General features: G+C 36.5%; 1 protein-coding gene across 14 annotated transcripts in view; it reads right to left on the reverse strand.

The window, feature by feature from the left end:
* The window catches only part of SNAP91 (synaptosome associated protein 91), a 149,027-nt gene that overhangs the window by 52,363 nt on the left and 77,562 nt on the right, over positions 1–19,102 (reverse strand). For 9 of the 14 annotated variants that reach the window (XM_045498920.1, XM_045498923.1, XM_045498921.1 and 6 more), the window contains exons 11-14: positions 18,701–18,706; positions 15,822–15,849; positions 11,619–11,728; positions 9,389–9,507 (exon numbers count right to left, since the gene is read on the reverse strand). In XM_045498920.1, the coding sequence (XP_045354876.1) occupies positions 9,389–9,507; positions 11,619–11,728; positions 15,822–15,849; positions 18,701–18,706 (263 nt within the window). The remainder of the gene's footprint in view (positions 1–9,388; positions 9,508–11,618; positions 11,729–15,821; positions 15,850–18,700; positions 18,707–19,102) is intronic. The other 5 variants (XM_045498925.1, XM_045498924.1, XM_045498918.1 and 2 more) reach the window with 1 other exon arrangement.

Here is a 19,102-nt window from a genome sequence, read left to right on the forward strand (position 1 = left end):
CTTGAAGCTCAGAATGAAAACATGAGAACCAGAAGAATGCCCTTATAAAATCTCAGCAAGAATATTTTCCTTTTACCAACTGAAATTTAACAAAGTTAAGTGAAGTTGAAAGAGCAATTTTATTTAAAAAAAATTGATAGCTGTAGGCTTAAGAGTTGAACCTTTCAAGGGCACCTGGGTGGCTCAGTCGGTTAAATGTCCGACTTTGGCTCAGGTCATGATCTCACAGTTCATGGGTTTGAGCCCTGCATCAGGCTCTGTGATGACAGCCTGGAGCCTACTTCAGATTCTGTCTCCCTCTCTTTCTGCCCCGTCCCCGTTCATTCTCATTCTCTCTCTCTCTCTCTCTCTCTCCCTCCCTCCTTCTAAGAAATAAACATTAAAAAAAAAAAAAAAAAAGAGTTGAACATTTCAATACAGGAGGTTTAAATGTTTTCAGTGGGAAAACACCAATATTTAAAATGCTCATATTTATAAATAGCAACTTTATTGCAGGACTGGTTATCTGTTGTTTATTCTGTTGCCAAAACAACTTGGAAATACAATCCAGAGATTATAGCATTACTCTGATGTCATACTGACACATTGTTTAGCAAGCTCACCCAAGGATTATTTAATTATCTAGGGGAAGGTAACTTCATTTGGCTTTGCAATTTAAATGTTAATTAAGGATTCTGACTCTAAAATGATATATTAAAAGTTACAGATCTTGTTGATAAGTGATTTTTATATTCTGCCTGGGAGAAGAAGATAACCTCAAGATATGATCTTTTATTGACCTACTGGGCATTAACTAATTTTGTATCTAACCTAGTCAACTTATTCTAACATTTCTTTTCAAATCCCAATAAATACCAAGTTCCTTGAAATGTCCTCTGAACTGTATTTATCATTTTACTGGTTTCCTCATCAGCTAGTTAATGTCTCACTTGTGCTGTTTCTTCCACCCACCCACTCTAGCTTTATTGAGGTATATAGTTAAGATGTACAATGTGATGAGTTGATATATTTGGTGAAATGATTACTACAATCGACATAACACATCCATGACCCCACATAACTGCTAGTTACTACCTTTATTTTTGTGGTCAGAATATTTAAGATTTACTCTCTTATCAAATTTCAAGTATACAACAGTATTATTAACTATGGTCACCAGCTACACATTAGATCTCCAGAACTTACTCATCTTACGATGGACCATTTGTACCCTCTGATTAATGTCTCCCCATTTTGTGCCTTACTCTCCACCCCCTGCCAACCATCATTCTAGTTTCTCCTTCTGAGAATTTGACTGTTTTAGATTTCACATAATGAGTGAGATCATACATATTTGTCTCTCTGTGTCTGGCTTATTCACTTAGCATAATGTCTTCCATGTTTATCCATGTGTTTGCAAATTGGAAGATTTCCTTCTCTTTTAGGGCGGGATAATATTCCACTGAATGAATATATATATATATATATATATATATATATATATACACACACACACACACACACATATATATATACACATATATATATATATGAATGTATATATATGAATGAATATATGAATATATGAATGAATATATATATGAATGAATGAATATATATATATATAGTTATATTTATTCATATATAAAACACATTTTCCTTCTCTATTTGTCCACTGACAGACATTTAGGTTATTTCTATATTTTGGCTATTCTGTATATTGCTGCAATGAATATGGGAGTGCAGATAACCTCTCTGATACGTGTGTGTGTGTGTGTGTGTGTGTGTGTGTGTGTGTGTGTGTATCCATCCAGAAGTGAAATTAGTAAATCATGCGGTAGTCCTATTTTTTAAATTTTTTGAGGAAGCTCTCTACTGTTTTCCATAACAGCTATACCAATTTACACTCCCAAAGTGTATAGGGTCCCCTTTTTTCCATATCCTCATCAGTACTTGTTACCTCTTTTTGGTATAGCCATTCCAACAGGTGTGAGCTGATATAATATTGTGCTTTTGATTTGCATTTTCCTGATGATTAGTGATAATGAACACCTTTCCATATATCTATTGGTCATCTATATGTTTTCTTTGAAAAAATGTCTATTCAGGACCTTTCCCCATTTTTAAATCAAGTTATTTGTTTTTTTGCGATTAAATTGAGTCCTTACATATTTTGGATATTAATTCCTTATTAGATACATGGTTTGCAAATATTTTCTCCCATTCTGGAAGCTGCATTTTCATTTTACTGATTGTTTCTTTTGCTGTGCAGAAGTGTTCTAGTTTGACACAGTCCTACTTATGTTTGCTTTTGTTGCCTATGTTTTGGTGTCATATGCAAAAAAAAAATAATTGCTAAGACCAATGTTGAAAAGATTTTTCTGTTTTCCTGTGGGGTTTTTTATGGTTTCAGGTCTTATATTTAAGTTGTTAATGCATTTGAGTTAATTTTTCTGTATGGTATAAAATAAAGTTCCAATTTTATTCTTTTGCATGTGGATATTCAGTTTTCCCAACACCAGTTATTAAAGAGACTATCCTTTCCCTGTTGTGTATTCCTGGTAATTGACTGTATGTGTGTGAATTTACTTCTGGGATCTCTGTTCTGTTGGTGAAGGGGTTTGTTTTTAGAACAGTAACACACTATTTTGATTACTATAGCTTTGCACTATAGTTTGAAATCAGGAAGTTGGATGCATTCAGTTTTGTTCTTTCTCAACACTGCTGTGGCTGCTAGGGGTCTTTTGTGGTCTGTACAAATAACAGGATTACTTTATATTTATGGGAAAATGCCATTGCAGTTTTTCTAGGGATTGTACTAAAGCTATAGATCACTGTAAGTAATATGGACATTTTTGCATCAAAAACCATAAGATACTTAGGAATAAATCTAACCAAAGAGGTAAAAGATCTGTACTCTGAAAACTATAGAACACTTGTGAAAGATATTGAGGAAGGCACAAAGAAATGGAAAAACATTCTGTGCTCATGGATTGGAAGAGCAAATATTGTTAAAATGTCTATACTACTCAAAGAAATCTACACATTCAATGCAATCCCTACCAAAATAACATGAGCATTTTTCAAAGACCTAAAACAAACAATTCTAAAATTTGTATGGAACCAGAAAAGACCCCAAATAGCCAAAGTAATGTTGAAAAATAAAAGCAAAGTGAGAGGCATCACAATTCTGGACTTCAAGCTGTATTACAAAGGTGTAATCACCAAGACAGTATGGAACTGGCACAAAAACAGACACACAGAGCAATGGAACAGAATAGAGAACCCAGAAATGCACTCACAGCTATATGGTCAACTAATCTATGACAAAGCAGGAAAGAATACGCAATGGGAAAAAGACGAAAGCAAAAATGAGCTATTGGGACTTCATCAAGATAAAAACCTTCTACATAGTGAAGGAAACAATCAACAAAACTAAAAGGCAACCTACAGAATAGGAGAAGATATTTACAAATAACATATCTGATAAAGGGCCAGTGTCCAAAATCTATAAAGAACTTATCAAACTCAACACCCCAAAATAAATAACCTAGTTCAGAAGACATGAACAGACATTTCTACAAAGAAGACATACAAATGCCTAACACACATGAAAAAATGCTCAACATAAGTCATTATCAGGGAAATTCAAATCAAAACCACAATGAGATACCACCTCACACCTGTCAGAATTAGCCAGGAAACAACAGATATTGGTGAGGATGTGGAAAAGGGGAACCCTCTGACACTGTTGGTGGGAATGCAGCCACTCTAGAAAACATTATGGAGGTTCCTCAAAAAGTTAAAAATAGCACTACCCTATGACCCAGCAATTGCCTGTTGTGTATTCCTGGTAATTGACTATATGTGTGTGAATTTACCTAAAGGATACAAAAATACGGATTCAAAGGGGCACACACACCCCCAATGTTTATAGCAGCATTATCAACGATAACCAAATTATGGAAAGAGCCCAAATGTCCATTGACTGATGAGTGGATAAAGATGTGGTGTGTGTGTGTGTGTGTGTGTGTGTGTGTGTGTGTGTGTGTGTGTGTATAATGGAATATTACTCAGCCATCAAAAAGGAAATCTTTCTATTTTCAACAATGTGGATGGAGCTAGAGTGTACTATGCAAAGTGAAATAAGTCAGAGAAAGACAAATACCATATGATTTCACTCATATGTGGAATTTAAGAAACAAAACAGAGGAACATAGGTGGAAAAAAAAGGAAAAATAAAATAAGATAAAAAGAGAGAGGGAGGCAAACCATAAGAGACTCTTAACTACAGAGAACAAACTGAGGGTTGCTGGAGGGGCAGTGGGTGGAGGGATGGGCTAAATGAGTGATGGACATTAGAGAGGGCACTTGTGTTGAGCACTAGGTGTTGTATGTAAGTGACGAATCACTAAATTCTACCCCTGTAACCAATACTACACTATATATTAACTAACTTGAATTTAAATAAAATCTTGGAAGGGGTTAAAAAAAGGTAATGTGGACATTTTAACAATATTAATTCTTCCAATCCCTGAATACAGAATATCTTTCCATTTATTTGTGTTTTCTTCAATTTCTCTTATCAATGTTCACAGCACTTCAGTGTATAAGATCTTTCATGTCCTTGATGAAAATTTATTCCTAAGTATTCCATTCCTTTGATGCTACTGTAAATGGGATTGTCCTCTTTATTTCTTTTTCAGATAGTCTGTTGTTAGTGTATAGAAATGTAACTGATTTTTGTATGTTGCCTGTGTATCCTGCAACTTTACTGAATTCATTTATTAGTTCTAACGGTTTTTTGGTGGAGTCTGTAGGGTTTTCTACATACAAGATTATGTCATCTGCAGAGACGATTTTGCTTCTTCCTTTCCTTTTTGGATGCCTTTTATTTCTTCTTCTTGCCTAACTGCTCTGGCTAAGACTTCCAGCACTACACTGAATAGAAGTGGAGAGTGGTCATCTTTGCCTTGTCCCTAATCTTAAGGGAAAAAGTTTCAGCTTTACCACTATGATGTTAGCTGTGGGCACATCATATAAGGCCTTTGTAATGTTGAGGTACATTCCTTCTACATATAATTTGTTAAGAGTTTTTATCATGAAAGGATGTTGAATTTTGTTAGATGCTTCTTCTGCATCTACTGAAATCATATGATTTCCATGTACCATGTTTAGTGATTTGCATATAGTGAACCATCCTTGCATTCCAGGGATAAATTCCACTTGATCATGGTGCATGATCCTTCTAATGTGCTACTGAATTTGGTTTGCTAATATTTTGTTGAGCATTTTTGTGTTTTTGTTCATCAAGATTATTGGCCTGTAATTTCCTTTTCTTGGAGGGTCCTCATCTGGCTTTGGTCTGAGGATAATGCTGGCTTCAAAAAATGAGTTTGGAAGTGTTGCCTCCATATCAATTTTTTTGAGGAGTTAGAGAAGTAATGACATTCATTCTTGTTGAAATGGTAGAATTCACTTGTGAAGCTATCATGTGTTTTTCTTTGTTGGGAATTTTTGACTCATGCTTCCATTTCCTTGCTCATTGTGAATTTTTTCAGATTTTCTATTTCTTCATGGTTCTGTCTCAGTCAATTATATGTTTCTAGGTATTTATTCATTTCTTCTAGGTTATCCAATATGATGGCATATAATTGTTCATAGTAGCCTCTCATGGCCCTTTGTAGTTTTATAATATCAGCCGTAATGTTTCCTCTTTCATTTATTATTTCATTTTTGAATCCTTGCTTTTTTCTTGGTGAGTCTAGCTAAAAGTTTGTCATTTTGTTTATTCAAAAAAATCAATTCTTAGTTTCACTGACCTTTTCTATGGTCTTCCTAATTTCTATTCATTTATTTCTGCTCTAATCTTTATTATTTCCTTTCTTCTGCTAACTTTGGAATTAGTTTGTTCTTTTTTCTAGTTCCTTGAGGCATAAAGCTATATAGTTTATTTGAGATGTTTCTTTTTCTTAATGTAGGCATTTAACACTATAAACATTCCTCTGAGAATTGCTTTTGTAGAATCCTATATGTGTTGGTATGTTTCCATTTTCATCTGTTTCAAGATATTTTCTGATTTCTTTCTGATTTCTTCTTTGACCCAATGGTTGTCCAGGAGTATATTGTTTATCTCCACATATTTGTGAATGTTCCAATTTTCCTTCTGTTACTAATTTCTAGTTTCTATCACTGAGGTTAGCAATATGACTTCTATCTTCTTTAATTTGTTAATATTTGGTAAGTGTCATAACTTATGATCTATCCTGGAGAGTGTTCCATATGTGCTTGAGAAGAATGTATATTCTTCTGTGTTGGATGGAATGTTCTGTATATATTTGTTGAGCCCATTTGGAGTAAGGTGTTATCAAACCTACTATTTCTTTATTGATTTTCTGCCTAGATTATTTATCCATTGTTGAAAGTGGCATAATAAAGTCCTCTACTGTTACAATATGGTTATTTCTCCCCTTGGTTCTGTTAATATTTGTTTTATATATTTAGGTATTACAATGTTTGGTGTATATATATTTACAACTGTTATATCATCTTGATGGGTTGATCTTTTTACTTTGCTAGGTATAGTACTCTTGGCTGAAGTTTTTTACTCCCCCTTCTTTCAGCATTCTGAGTATGTCATCCTACTTACTCCTGACATGCAAGGTTTCTGCTGAAAAAATGTGCTGATATCAGGGTTCTTTTCTATGTGACAAGTAGCTTTTCTCTTGCTGTTCTTAGGTTTTTCTTTTCATCTTTGATGTTTGCCAATTTGATTATATTGTGTCTTCTTTGGGTTGATCTTGCTTGGGGACTTTTGAACTTCATGAATATGAATATCCATACCCATGTCCACGTAATTTGGTAAGTTTTTAGTCATTATTTCCTTAAATAACCTTTCTGCCCCTCTTTTTCTGTCTTTTTATTCTGGGACTCCCTCAATGCATGCATTCATTCATTTGATAGCATCCATAGGTCCCATATGCCTTCTTTACTCTTTTTCCTTCTTGTTGTTCTAACTGCTATCTTATAATTATCTTTGAGTTTGCTGATTCTTTATTTTGTCTGATTAAGTCTGCTGTTGAAGCTCTCTATTGAGTTTTTCAGTTCTGTCATTATATTCTATAGCTCCAGGATTTTTCTTTGGCTCTTTCTTATGGCCTCTCTTTATTAAACTTCTCATTTTATTCACGTATTGTCTTCTTGATTTGTTTTGTTGTCTATTTGTGTTCTCTTGCATCTCACTGAGCTTCTTTAAGATGATTACTTTTAATTCTTTGTCAGGCAATTCATAAATCTCCATTTCTTCAGGGTCAGTTATTAAGAATGTTACTAGTTTCCTTTAGTGGTATCATGTTTGTTTCCCTGATTCTTTATGATCCATGTAGTCTTGTGTCGGTGTTTGTGAATTTAAAGAAGTAAACAGCTCTTCCAAGGACTCATTTCGGCAGGTAAAGACTTTCACCTGCTCTGGGCTAATGACATTGCCTAGAGTATCAGAACAGAATCACAGGTGAGTGGAGTTGGAGCTGGGTCATGTGGCTACCTGCTGGGTATACTATGATGTCCATGGTTGGTGGGCCTCTTGCCAGGGGCTTGGATGGGTTCCAATTCTGCCTCATCCCTGAGTGGACCTTCAGGACCCTGGTCAGTAGCACTGGAACTGGGACAAGGGTCCACTTTAGGGTCTGCAGATGAGTCCAAAGATGGCAAGTGCATGGATAGGTGTGGCTCCAACGGGGTCCCTGGGCAGGCAGGTCTACTCCTGGACCATAGCTGGGTGGGGCTGGGACATGATAGGGCTGCTCATGGGGGCAAGGGACCAAGGTTGGGACCAAGGTTGGCAGGTCTGCCTCTAGGGACACAGATGGGCTTGTCTCCCATAGGGTCCCTGCATGGGCAGGAATGCTCCCTTATGTGGGGCAGATCTGGAGCTGAGTCACAGGACTGCTTCAGGATCTGAGGTTGGACTAAGGTCACTGGGCCTGCCTCTGGGGGCACAGACAGGTGTGTCTCTTGCTGGATTCCTGTGCAGGCAGGACTGCACCCAGACCATGACTGAGAGAGTCTGGAGCTGGGTCACAGGCCATTTCAGAATCGACAGCTGAGACCAAGGTCAGCAGACGTGTTACCCGAGGCAAGGGCAAGCATGGCTCCTCCTAGGTCCCTTTGCTGATGTTGCTGATAGCAGGACCAATGCCAAACAGGACTATAAATGTGTCCACAGAGGCATGGTGATGTTTCCAGGTCTGTAGCCAGGAGGAAGGGTGGTGAGCCCCCTATGTGGGCGTAGGCCTGCCTTCTTAAAACAACCTCCCTTGGTATTAGGCTCCAGTGGGGTTTTGCAACCTCCTACCTGGATCCCGAAGCTCCCACAAAGGCACTTTGTTCACGGATAGTTGCCAAATTACTTTTTCTGTGTGTGGGGAGCTATGATGGGGCACCTCCTGTTACACTACATTACTTATGTTATTCCCTCTGTGTTGTTCCTATAGTTGTACGAATCACTTTTAAACTTAAAAAAATTATTTTGATAGTTTGGTGCAACAGTGCAAGGTATTCAAAACCAACTCTGTGCAGCACTAAGAATTATGCAGTAATTAACTTATTTTTCATTATTATTTAATTTGCTTTTTAATCAAATACTTATAAAAGTTTAATTTTTCTACAATCCATGAATAAAATGGGAATCAAGCACTTAGGTGAAATTCTTCTCAGTTAGTTTAGCATGGATCTTTTCTGGCACAAACAAGAATCTATCCCAGATTTCAACTGGCTGAAGTTAAATCCACTATGAATTAAAACCAATGTGGGTATAAAAGTAATCCAGGAAGGAGGTTACACCTGAACAAATTAAATTACAAGTGCTGTTCATGGGAACACCCAATTCTCTAATGCCTGAATTTTTAGAAAACAATTATTAAAAATAATTAGAATTTTATTTTATTTTTAAAGTTTATTTACTTATTTGTGAGAGTGTGAGCAGGGGAGGGGAAGATAGAAAGTGAGAGAGAGAATCCTAAGCAGGTTCTACAGTGTCAGTGCAGAGCCCAACATGGGGCTCAAACCCACAAACCATGAGATCATGACCTGAGCCGAAACCAAGAGTCAGATGCTTAACTGACTGAGCCAGCAGGTGCCCCCCAAAATAATCAGAGGTTTAGAATAGCAAAGAAAAATACTGCCTTTTTACAACTCTTAAAATAAAAACCATATGACTACCTGAACATTTTAACTGTACTATAGGTACTTTTTCTGTCTCTCTCAATATATACCTAAATCGATAGATGTCATTCTTGGCATTTTCTAAGCTCCTAGCAACATTTTGGGTAACTAAAGGTAAGTATAACAATAACAGCCTGAGTAAAAACAACTAAACAGAAAGACGACACGGCTGTCTGGTTTCACTCACCTCCCCACGCAGTGGCTCCTCCGGAAGGTGGTGCTGGTGCTGGTGCCGTGGCTGCTGCTGCCCCTCCGGAAGAAAAGTCTGGCTGGAGGTCCAGAAGATCACTAGATGGTTTAGAAGTGCTGAAAGGAGAATGCAACTTGAACAGCAGATTTTAAAATTTTATAATGTGAAGATGCTTTTAAATAAAGACTGATGCAGAAACCATGAAAGATTTTGGATATTTTAAATCCAGGAAGAGAATAGTATTTTGGAAAGTACAGCACATGTTCTTCAATACCAAGCCTTGGTAAACTAGTTTGAAAAGGACCAGAAGCTGAAGTTTTTAGGTTTGTGAGCTAGATGGTCTATCACTATGCCATTCTGACAGTGTAGCATGAAATAAGACACAGACAATACATAAACAAATGAATGTGCCTTTGTTCCAATAAAACTTTATTTATAAAAACAGCGGGCTAGATTTCACCCACAGGACATAGTTTGCCAATTCTTGTTTTATATGCAATAACACAGGTAAACCAAACCTCAGTCAATGGGTCACTCAACAAATCATAAAGCAGAAATTAAAGGAGAAAACCTAAATGCCTCAAATTAAGGGGGAATTTTATTAAATACGTTAATGTCCACGGGGTAGCATGTGAAGTGCTGGTTATGAGCGTGATAAAAGGAAGTGTACTCCAAATATTAAAGGTATTAGAGTAAGAATCATGAATCATTTTTCCTTTTCTCTATTTTCTAAATTGTTTTATATGGAAAAAAATTTTGTCTTAAGAATTTAGAAAGCAAAGAATATTAAAATGAATAATTACTAACAATAAATGAAATGAAATAAAATAAAATAAAAATAATACCTTTTTCTAAGTTAAACTACAACATATCAAGTTTGCCTATAAGAAGCCTCATCTAAAATTTACTTCTGTATTTTTTATTCTCATTCAGTTGGCACTGTGCTTTTCAAAGCTCCTCCATCTGTAGAAGTTCCAAGGAGGAGCCTAGAGCTTTGCTATTCAAAGTGTGGTCTTTAAGCCAGTAACATCCTGAGACACTGTTAGAAGCATAAAGTCTTAGTCTCACCTCTTACCTGCTATATCAGAATCTTCATTTTAACATGGCCCCAGGTGTTTCATTCGGGTTTGAAACCCACTGCTCTAGAGGTTACCAGACCAGGTACCAATCCACCAGGGTGCCAGATTCCCCACCCTTCCTCATAAATAGCAGTTCCCTCTTTATCTTTTTCACATACTAGATTTTCAAGTGATATTCTTTTGAAGACAGGATTCCTCGACATATTTTTTTTTCTCAAAGCACATGAAACGTGCCTAATTTTGATATTCACTTCATAAATATAACTGGTCTAAGAGTCAGGATAGGGAAACATATTTATCATTAAGACCTGAATCAAAGCTTTTATAAGAAGCAATTTATCTTAGTACGGATGCAAAAAGGACTTGGTTTCACCAAGTCTGTGATTATAAAAAGCAGAACTAAGCAAGCAGGGGGTAACACACATAGTTAACATGGGTACCTTATGTGGGTTTATTGCTTAGTTCAAAATTCAGGTCTCCAAATATAGGGCATCCATAATAAGTCACAGATACTATCAATCCTCTCAAGGCAACAACCAAACAAAGGTGACCTAAAATTATGATTTGAGGAGGCCTCTTTGAGTTGGGGCTTCATTGTAAGCAGCCCTGAGATTTGTACACAGTGCACAGTCATCCCCACTTTTCTCACTACTGTTATGACATTTAGGTGCTATAAAAGCTGATTAGGAAGATCCTGATGGTCTCTTCCTACCACCAGTGTCTGAGTTCCTCATAAGTACCAGCTAACTGGCCCACACTTGCAAGGTTTTGTTTTGTTTTGTTTTGTTTTGTTTTGTTTTAAAGCACCTTAAGACACCCTTTAAGTTTCACACAAGATGAGGCTAATTTCAGAAAGCATTTTCCGTATCATTTAAGTGTGTGTACCATTATTCTACCTCTTTTCCTAAATGTCTGAGCAAGAAGATGATTTCCACAGCTTAGGTCTCTCTGATGCTTTCAGAGTCTAGGCCTAGGGAACTGACTAAAATGTCAAAGGACTTATTTTGTGAACCTAAAAATAGCCCAAACTATCATGTTACTAGGACTAGATTTCATTTTGCGAAAACATGGCGGTTCAGCACACAAAAATAAAACAAAAACCTAATGAAAATATTAATAAACAGTTCACTACATGCTCATTAACTAACCTGACGGGGACAGCCGCAGATGCAGTTGCAAATAAATCAACTGGTGGGGATGTGTCGATCGTTTTAGCTGGTGTAGAATTGGGAGACGTAACGGTTGTGGCTGGAGAAGACTGAAAGTGAAGATGCACAACACACTCTAGTCAAATGAGAATCTAAAGGACACAGAGCAACAGGACTTCAACTCTGCAGACCTATGACATTCACGGCAATTTTTGGGTAATGCCCTGTGGGAGGGAAAAACTCAAGAAAATTTGAAACTGAGAATTATAATAAGCAATCAATATTGGACAAAACAGGTTTCAAATTTTAAAAGTTAAATGTAGTTTATATAAAATTATGTTGAAAATATTTGGCTTAATATTGCAATGACTTCTAGTCATGTATTTAAAATAAAGGCTAAATGATATTTCCTAAACATAAAATTAGCAGGAAAGATCTCACTAGCTGCTAAAAGTGAAAAAAAATTATCAATTGTAATAATTGCTATAAAACCAAGCCCATTCTTTTTCCTTCACATCTTAATCAGACTTCATATAAAGTCTTCTCAGATGCCTTTAAATTCTGGAAATCTAACTTTCAAAATAATTCACAGATGGCAAAGAACAATTCATAAACAAGATTCAAGCCACTGACAGCTTAAGGGTGTCTTTTTTTTTTTTTTAATTTTTTTTTTCAACGTTTATTTATTTTTGGGACAGAGAGAGACAGAGCATGAACGGGGGAGGGGCAGAGAGAGAGGGAGACACAGAATCGGAAACAGGCTCCAGGCTCTGAGCCATCAGCCCAGAGCCCGACGCGGGGCTCGAACTCACGGACCGCGAGATCGTGACCTGGCTGAAGTCGGACGCTCAACCGACTGCGCCACCCAGGCGCCCCAAGGGTGTCTTGACTATATCCAGTCCCTAATGTGACAAAGATAAAACTAAAAAAGTAAAATACAATCTAACACTTCCTGTCCTGGACTGGTTTATTTATTATTTTTAAAAATGTTTACTTATTTATTTGTTTAAAAAAATGTTTTTTAATGTTTATTTATTTTTGAGACAGAGGAAGACAGAGCATGAGTGGGGGAGGGGCAGAGAGAGAGGGAGACACAGAATCTGAAACAGGCTCCAGGCTCTGAGCTGTCCGCACAGAGCTTGATGTGGGGCTAGAACCCACGAACCATGAGATCGTGACCTGAGCCGAAGTCGGATGCTTAACTGACTGAGCCCCCAGGCACCCCTAAAAATGCTTATTTTTGAGAGAGAGGGAGAGTGTGCATTTGCAAGTGGGGGAGGGGCAGAGAGAGGAGAGAAAGAATCCCAAGTAGGCTCCATGCTCACTGTGGAGCCCGACAGAGGGCTCCATCTCACAACTGTTAGATTGGGACCTGAGCCAAAATCCAGAGTCAGATGTTCAACCTACTGAACCACCCAGGTGCCCTGCACTGGACTTATTTTTTTATTAAATATTTTTTATTTATTTTTGAGAGGGAGGGAGGAAGAGAGAGAGAAAACAAGCAGGGGAGGGGCAAAGAGAGAGGGAGAGACAGAATCTAAGGCAGGCTCTGAGCTGTCAGCACAGAGCCTGATGCAGGGCTCGAACTCATGAATGGTGAGATCATGACCTGAACCGAAGTCAGACACTCAACTGACTGAGCCACCCAGGTGCCCTGGACTGATTTTTTTTAAATGTTTTTTAATGTTTATTTATTGTTCAGAGAGAGAGAGAGAGAGAGAGAGAGAGAGCAGGGGACAGGCACAGAGAGATGGAGACACAGAATCTGAAGCAGGCTCCAGGCTCTGAGCTGTCAGCACAGAGCCTGATGCCGGGCTCGAACCCACAAACTGTGAGATCATGATCCGAGCCAAGGTTGGACACTCAACTGACTGAGCCACCCAGGTGCCCCTCCCTGGACTGATTTTTAAAGAGTTAATAGTCAGTTAATATTAAAAATAAAAAATTTTGTTGAGAATTTTGTTAATTCCATTTCTCTTTATTTGCTATATTTAATTCTCCATGTATCTACAAGGGAAATATTAATAGAACATCTCAAACCAGCCCACCAATACTTACTTCTATAAGTGGAAATGTTATATAATAGCAAGTAAAACACACGAAGACTAAGACCAACCAAGGGCTATCAGATACTGCTGTAAATGGATATCTAATTTCAAATAGACCAAATTTAAAGAAAGCTTTAGGGGCAGTGGGGGCAGGGCGCTCAGTCAGTTGAGTGTCTGACTTCAACTCAGGTCATGGTCTCATTGTTTGTGGGTTTGAACCCCATGTCGGGCTTGCTGCTGTCAGCACAGAACCCACTTCAGATCATCTGCCCCCCTCTCTCTCTGCTCCTCTCTAGCTTGCGTGCTCTGTCTCTCAAAAATAAACATTTAAAAAAAATTTTAAAAAGAAAGCTTTAATAGGAATAAATTTTTAGAAAAAGGACTGAGGAGATAATGTTTAGGGGTTTTAGACTTAAACAGTATTTGTCTGATACTATCTGTCCATGAATCAAGAAGTCACAATTCAATAGCTACACAAGTGCTAAGCATTCAGCAGTCAAGAAAGACAAACACACGAGTATGGATATTGTTGCTCAGAAAAGGTTAACTCAAGCCTTTATCTGCACCAAAAATTAAAAGTTTTCAAATGGAACATGAAATATTATCAAGGGAATATAAAGGAATAACAAAATTTAATTTGTAGGTCATCCATTGTGGATACTGACAACTCCTCTAAAAGAAATTAGTGTTTTTTAAACCAATACATGCAAATAAGTTTGGAAAGTGATGTTTATGAAAATACCACCGAGAACTTAATGATGACAATTACTCTACCAACATAAATGCAGAAATGAAGGTCTTCAAAGACCCATTAAACACTGCCTTGTAACCATAAGCTCTGAAGAAATGAGAGAGCTAGGGAAACAGAACCAGAATAATCCTGTTATTACAAAAAGAAAATACCAATTAAATTTCATTTGGCCAAAATGTGGAGACATCATCCCAAATGATGCCATAATTTTTACCACACTCTACTCTGCAGTCATACGTTGTGACTTTTCACATAGACATAATGATTTTAAACCTGGTTGTATAACACAATCACCAGGGATCTTTTTGTTTGAGCTGCCTAAGGGAATCTTAGGCAGCCAGCCCGGTACTGACACAGTACAGGGTGTATGGGAACTACCACTGCAGTCATAATGATATCCTTCATGTCTGTAATAACAGCAATCACATAATGGAAATCTGTCATAGATGAAAGAGTACATTTATTACATTTTTTTCCCGAAAAAGTACAATGGTAGCTGTGAACTACCGACCTAGGGGAAAAAAATACTATTGTCGTTGATAATCCCAATTGTGTCCTCCAATATACCAAAAAAGAGGGAGGTGAAAGAATTATTAAAATTATTATAGTAGACTGCCTAAAAAGCATGCTTGCAGAAAGACACCCAACTACAATTGACTTTTTAAACCAAACACGTATAAAATCATGTGCTTTATTTATCTCACAGGGCTGTGATTCAGAGCATGCATGTGCTTTGTAACTGGTAAAATGTTACATTTATTTTCAGTTGAAATATAGAAGTATGAAAATTTATCCTACTTAAAAAAAAAAAAAAAAAAAACCTAGTCCTAATAGAGGACCCATGAGGACAGGTACCTGTTTGACTTTCTCCTTTCACTTCTTTCAGTATGTATATATTCAAAACTGGAATTTCTGGATCATGGTGATTTTATTTTTTGGTTTTTGATGAAAGGAACATGTACATACAACAGCCAAAAAATGGAGGCAACCCAGTGACCGCTGACGGATGGATGAAGAAAATGTGGTATACACATAGAGCGGAATGTTACTCAGACTTAAAATGGAAGGAAATTCTGACATATGCTACAGCATAAATAAATTCCCCAAGATATTATGCTAAGGAAAATAAGTCAGTCAAAAAAGGTGAGACACTGGATAAGTCCACTTATTTGAGGTACCTAGAGTAGTCAAATTCACAGAGACAGAAAGTAGAATGGGGGTTGCCTGGGGCTGAGGAGAAGGATGTAGAATTAGTGTTGAAAGTGTAGAGTTTCAGTTTGGATGAAAAAAGTGCTGGAAACGGGATGACAGCGACAGTTGCACAACAAAGTGAATGTTAATACCAGTGAACTGTACACTCAAAAATTGCTAAAATGGTCAAAACAAAAGAAAGAGCAAACTTACCTTACTTAATGGAGAGGGAGCACCAGATCTAAAAGGCAACCAAAAAAACCCCTGAATATACGTGAATAAATTTGTAGAAGCAATTAAGTTTGGTAACGCTTGGTCAAGTACTAACTCGTTTATATGCAGATGTTTTAGTAATGGACAAACTATTTTTTAAAAAATAATTTTTCTTTCATTCAATTATGACATCCTCTTTCAATATTTTCCATCCACTCAATTTCTAGTACTAGAGATTCTTAAACTTAAGTTTTTTTGTGTGTATCTCTAGCAACTTGAGTTGATCATTATTGCCCGTGTCCATCAAAAATAAAACTGGAATTTTAAAAATGCTGCCAAGACTTGGGGAATATAGTGCTTTACAGAATTAAAAAAAAAAAACCCTCTGGTGTACTATTTTAAAAAATTAGAAAACTCATTGAGGTACACTGTGATTCATTTAATCACAATTGTGATGCATAAAAGTAACACTAGACTTTAAAAAATCCCTATGAGCTCTGTGTCTGAAATGTGTCTCAACTTCCACATGGTATACTCCTGAAGTTTGTTTTGTTCACAGCTCTAGTGAAAACTATCTATGGAAAGTATTCCCATTATTATGTTCAAAGTGGTGGGAGCTTGAAAAAGTACAGTAACCTCAATGCTTGTTTCTAAAGGAGAAAATTAGAAAGCAGTAAAAAATTTTTTTAGTGAGATTACTGCTAGCACTATTATACATGATCTCTATCAAAGTGCTTCAGAAACAGCTGCCTCAACAGTTTACTGTTTACCAACCCAAGTCGGTGGAAAATAAATTAATAATAAAACAAAGTGAAGAAAAAATATATTTCAATAGGAAGCCTAGTGTCAGAGTCGTTCAGGATGGCAGGGTGGCTTTCTACTCATCTACAGAGGAAATATCACAAGTAGCACTAGCAACACAAAATTAGCAGAGATTTAATAACTGAAATTTTGTACGGTATCATGAATTTTTGTTTTATTGAATGCAGCAAAAGAAATATATTATTATATGTCACATTAATAACTTTGATATTCAACTTTATTTGCAAATACCTGCTATTTAAAGATTATCATGCTCAAACCTAAGTACAAATACCAAAAGTGGCAAAAGAATCAGTTTGCCAAGCTCCTCCATGAGCACCATTACTAAATGACACTTCTAGTTACCCCATGGATTAAGCAAATAAATAAAAGCTCCTGTCTCTGTCCAGCCATCACCCCACTTACCACACTGTACCTTATTTGTCTGTTTAGTTATCTGTCTTTTCCACTAGATGCTAAATTCTCTGAAGGAAGGGAATCCATCTCATTGCTTTATATCCCCAGCACTTTACACGACACCTGGCACTTTGCAGGCACTGATATTTCTCTATCATTTGAATTTTAAAATAAGAATACATTCATGTACTCCTTTAAAAAAATTAACTAAGAGTCTTAAAATTATTTTGTGTGAAACTAAACTGTCAGGAAATGTGACGTCTCTTTGTATGTACCATACTTAGCCTTTGCCATGATTTCATACAAGAGGTCAGAAACAGAGGTGTGCTCCCATTGGCCATAGCTTTAAAAAGCATCATTAATTACTGATTAAAATCCCAGGGCTTCAAGGCTCAGCGAAGCAAATAACTTGCCCAAGCCTCACCATTCGTTAATGGTGGATTTAAGACTCCAGTCCAAGTCTGTCTGATGCCCCAGCCTGCGCTCGTTTCACATTCCAGCCTGTCTTGACAAAAACACACGTGGGCCCAGCACGTGTGTTCCTCTCTTACACAACATACAAACTGCTTCCTTTCACCGGTTTCTTGATTGACTTAATACCCTACCATTGGTCATTTGTCCTTTATAAAAGAAAATGCTACAATCTTTTATATAATGACATTTGCTAAAAGCCAATATTCATTTTAATAATTTTAATGAGAGAAATCTAGTACATAGTGAACTGTGTTGGGAAGAATAAAGCACGATTATAACTTTAGAAGAGAATGAATGACCCATATAGTCCTTCCCTAAATTCTGTGAAATACTACAGACAAATCCATGGGTTTTTATGACAAACATAGAAAATGCAAAGGTTTACTTCCAAGATGTTAATAGTCAGCCATCAAATGAGGACATTTTGTTATGTTTTATTCACAATAATAATCTCTACATAATTTTGGTTATAGATGGTAGACAGAGACAAAAAAAAAAAAAAAACAGATGTGAAAAACCTATCTACGTCTTCTAAACAATTTTAATTACAACAGACTTCTTCTCAGGTTTCCTGTACCCTCAACACTTAGTAAACCCACATATAAAATAAAATCAATTTCTCTTTTGTTCTATGGAATCACAGAAACATAAAATATACAAATATATCGCACAGTACTATATAAGACTTCAAAAATAAGTATCAGTGGATAAAAGCCATTAAATATAAAGAGCATACATATTTTTATGGTAGACATTTAAAAATGTGGCATTGTATGCATTTCCTTGACTCAGAGATTAGAATAATTTTATACTGCTATTGAAAGACAAACAACTTTAATTTTCTCTATAATACTGTCTTTTGGCATTCCTGCCATATGCCATGGGAAAATCTTTTGTTTACTAATCAAATAAAAAAAAAAAAAACCCTTTATTTCCAAAATCTAAGAGTAATACACCTAAGAGAGACTGGTAATCTTGATCTGAGAAGACCAAAATAAAGCAAAACCATTTATGCCAGTCACCTTGGGAGACAAGTAAAAAAGTATGATGAAAAAACACAGATGTGTAAAATTGACAGAAATCAGTTTTAAATAAATGTTCTAAATACCAAATGTGGAGTCTTAAGAGTGCTTTTTGCATTCTCAGTAATAACCAAATGCAAAAAAGCCACTCAATGTAGTACTCACCCTTCACTTAAGTTCCCAGGTAAGCACAAACATACAAAGAAGAAAACAGTTAACTACTATAGTTCATTTATTTTAAAAATAGGGAATAAGCAAAAGACAAGTTCATATTCAGTCTCTCAGCCAATTCAGAAAAGAAATATGACAAGCATAAAATGATTTTTAAAGGAGAGAGAAACATTATGCTCAGTCAAAGGTAATTCAAAACAGAAGAACACTGAAATTCTATTTCCCTGCTCTTAGAAATGTGACTATGTGTACATAGCTAAGTTTTCCAAAAATAGTTTGCAGCAGCCACAAGGGGGCGAATTTAGACTTGAAGTTGGGGCTAATAAAATTCACCCTATAGGCTGCTTTTCTGTTGACTGCAGCATTGGCAGATTTAACAAGGGGAAAGAGTGGTTC

This window comes from Leopardus geoffroyi, chromosome B2 (assembly GCF_018350155.1).
Source record: "Leopardus geoffroyi isolate Oge1 chromosome B2, O.geoffroyi_Oge1_pat1.0, whole genome shotgun sequence".
NCBI classification, from domain to species: domain Eukaryota; kingdom Metazoa; phylum Chordata; class Mammalia; order Carnivora; family Felidae; genus Leopardus; species Leopardus geoffroyi.